Raw genomic sequence first — 2,029 nt, forward strand, 5'->3', positions numbered from 1 at the left:
CTTCCCTCAGTTTTTTTGCTTCTTCACTTTCCTGGAGAAAAATCCAAAGTCACACAAAAGCACCAAAATCCCAAATCTCTGAAGCATTACCAAACTGACTGGCCATCTACTCAGGCAAAAACAAATCATCACAACTCTCAGCCGAAAGATGGTGATTTTTTTGTTTTACTCATCATGTAACCAGTCTCAAAGTTAAGAAGTACACATTTCTTTCTGAGTTTTTACCTTCCAAGCTTTTCTGTTCTGCAAAGACAGCAGAATTTGAGAATTCCAAGAAGAATCTGGTATCAAGGTCATAAATTTAAGTAACTTAAACTAGTAAAGCAAAAATCTGCACATCTGGTATTTCTAAAAAAAACCCCAATACAAAAAGGTCACAAGTACCTCCTCGTCATCAGATCCAAAAAGATCAATGTCATCATCGTCTTTGCTATCTGTGGCTGCACCTGTTGTGTCCTCAACATCAGCAGGACCATACTTCCCCAAAGCCTTCTTTACTCCTGGCAAGCTGAAAGAAAACAGTAGATATTAGGAACCTACTCAAATATCAACACAAATACTGTCAATTTGCCAATTAATCTAGAAAGAAGTGTATTTGTAGTAAAAATGCTGTGCTAAAAAAAACCAAAAACACTAATTCTGCTACTTGAAAAGAGAATCTCCCCAAAGACAACCCCCAATGCTCCTGACACGTGAGCTGAAACTACAGCAAATCCCACATTCAAGGACTGTTCATCTAAGCTGACATGGTCCTACCCAACGCTGCTGCTCCACCTAAGTATATGGATAAGAAAAGCTTTCTTATTGGAGTAATTTATCTGCAATATATTCTGTGTAGGAAGTGTTTTTAATTTGTTTAACAACTAATAGTGACAGAAGACACGTTGTTGCAAGGTCACCAATTCTGTGACTTTGGAAGTGCCGTGAATGCTTTACTCTGAAAACTAGCTCTCAACAGCACACGAGGGACCAGAACCCCCTGAATTAATTCTCCTATAGCTCATATAGTTCTCTAATCCTAGAATAAGCTTGTACTTCTGTTGTTACTGCTAGCTGCTGTTACAAGAGTCATGTTTCAGGAACTACAAGTAGTTTTCACAGAGTGGACTTTGTGAAGCAACTTTATAATCTCAGTCCCCTTTGGCATTGTAAGAGCTTTGGAAATGGACTGGTGACTAAGCCACCCTACTTTAGAAGGGCTCCCTCCAATCAGGACTGAGGCACCTAGAGGAGGCAGTGTAGCAATACTGACACTACCTATGCTGTACCTTTTTAGAGAGGCCTGCAGTCTCCATGGATGTCAATACAGCACCTTTCATGAACACTAAAATCACTAAAAAAGAAAAAAGATAACATTTGCTTTCATATTTCCCTTTCTTTATATCTGCTTCTGCATTGCAAATAATTGACTTTATCTTCCAGGTCTAAAAACCTGAACAAACAACTTTCCTTATTTATGTACTGTACATTTATCTTTAAAGAATCCTGTAATGCTTTCTAATTAATCTTGGTGTTGCCTTTATGGGGTCAATTACTGGTAAGTAATTTCCAGCTTTCACCACAGTTACCTGAGTAAGTGGCAGCAACAAAACTCAAGCCTTTCTTATCTTACAAGCTTTAGCAGAACAGAATCAGGTTGTCTCAGTTCTAGTGTAGTGTACTGACAGAAGGGGTCTGCTCTACTTCTAGAGCTGTTCCTGTTCCAGTGGCAGCACAAAACACCCCGTAGTACCAGAGAAAACCACTGTTTTGTTCAAATTCGAAGAAACAAACGTAACACCTCGTGGGCCAGGTCACACATACATTGCAGCTTTGCTGTTTAACCATACCTTGCCTTTTCCTTTTCGTATGACTTAATATGATTGTACCACCGAAGAGCATGAAACAACTCTGCAGGAGGTGGGGCAGCGATTGCTTCAAAGACTGCTATATCAGCCTGAGAAGGGACGTACCTGCGGAGAATAAGCCGAAGTTAACCCCCTTCCTCGGCGCACGCAGGAGGATGTGAAGAAGCAGCAGCCGTTGAGGA

General features: G+C 40.4%; 1 protein-coding gene and 1 non-coding gene across 2 annotated transcripts in view; both read right to left on the reverse strand.

Moving 5' to 3' along the window:
- Positions 1-1,952, reverse strand: part of LOC104532037 (elongation factor 1-beta) — a gene marked incomplete at its 5' end in the record, with an annotated part of 3,434 nt that extends 1,482 nt beyond the window's left edge. The window contains 3 exon segments of the mRNA XM_010177121.1: positions 1-31; positions 385-508; positions 1,830-1,952. The exon segment at positions 1-31 is cut by the window's left edge and continues 5 nt beyond it. Coding sequence (XP_010175423.1) covers positions 1-31; positions 385-508; positions 1,830-1,952 — 278 coding nt within the window.
- Positions 103-184, reverse strand: LOC114819034 (small nucleolar RNA SNORD51). Its single transcript, XR_003766344.1, has one exon. It is a non-coding gene; the product is annotated as a small nucleolar RNA SNORD51 (small nucleolar RNA).
- Positions 1,953-2,029: the final 77 nt, after the last annotated feature.

Source organism: Antrostomus carolinensis, unplaced genomic scaffold (genome assembly GCF_000700745.2).
Source record: "Antrostomus carolinensis isolate BGI_N321 unplaced genomic scaffold, ASM70074v2 scaffold50161, whole genome shotgun sequence".
NCBI classification, from domain to species: domain Eukaryota; kingdom Metazoa; phylum Chordata; class Aves; order Caprimulgiformes; family Caprimulgidae; genus Antrostomus; species Antrostomus carolinensis.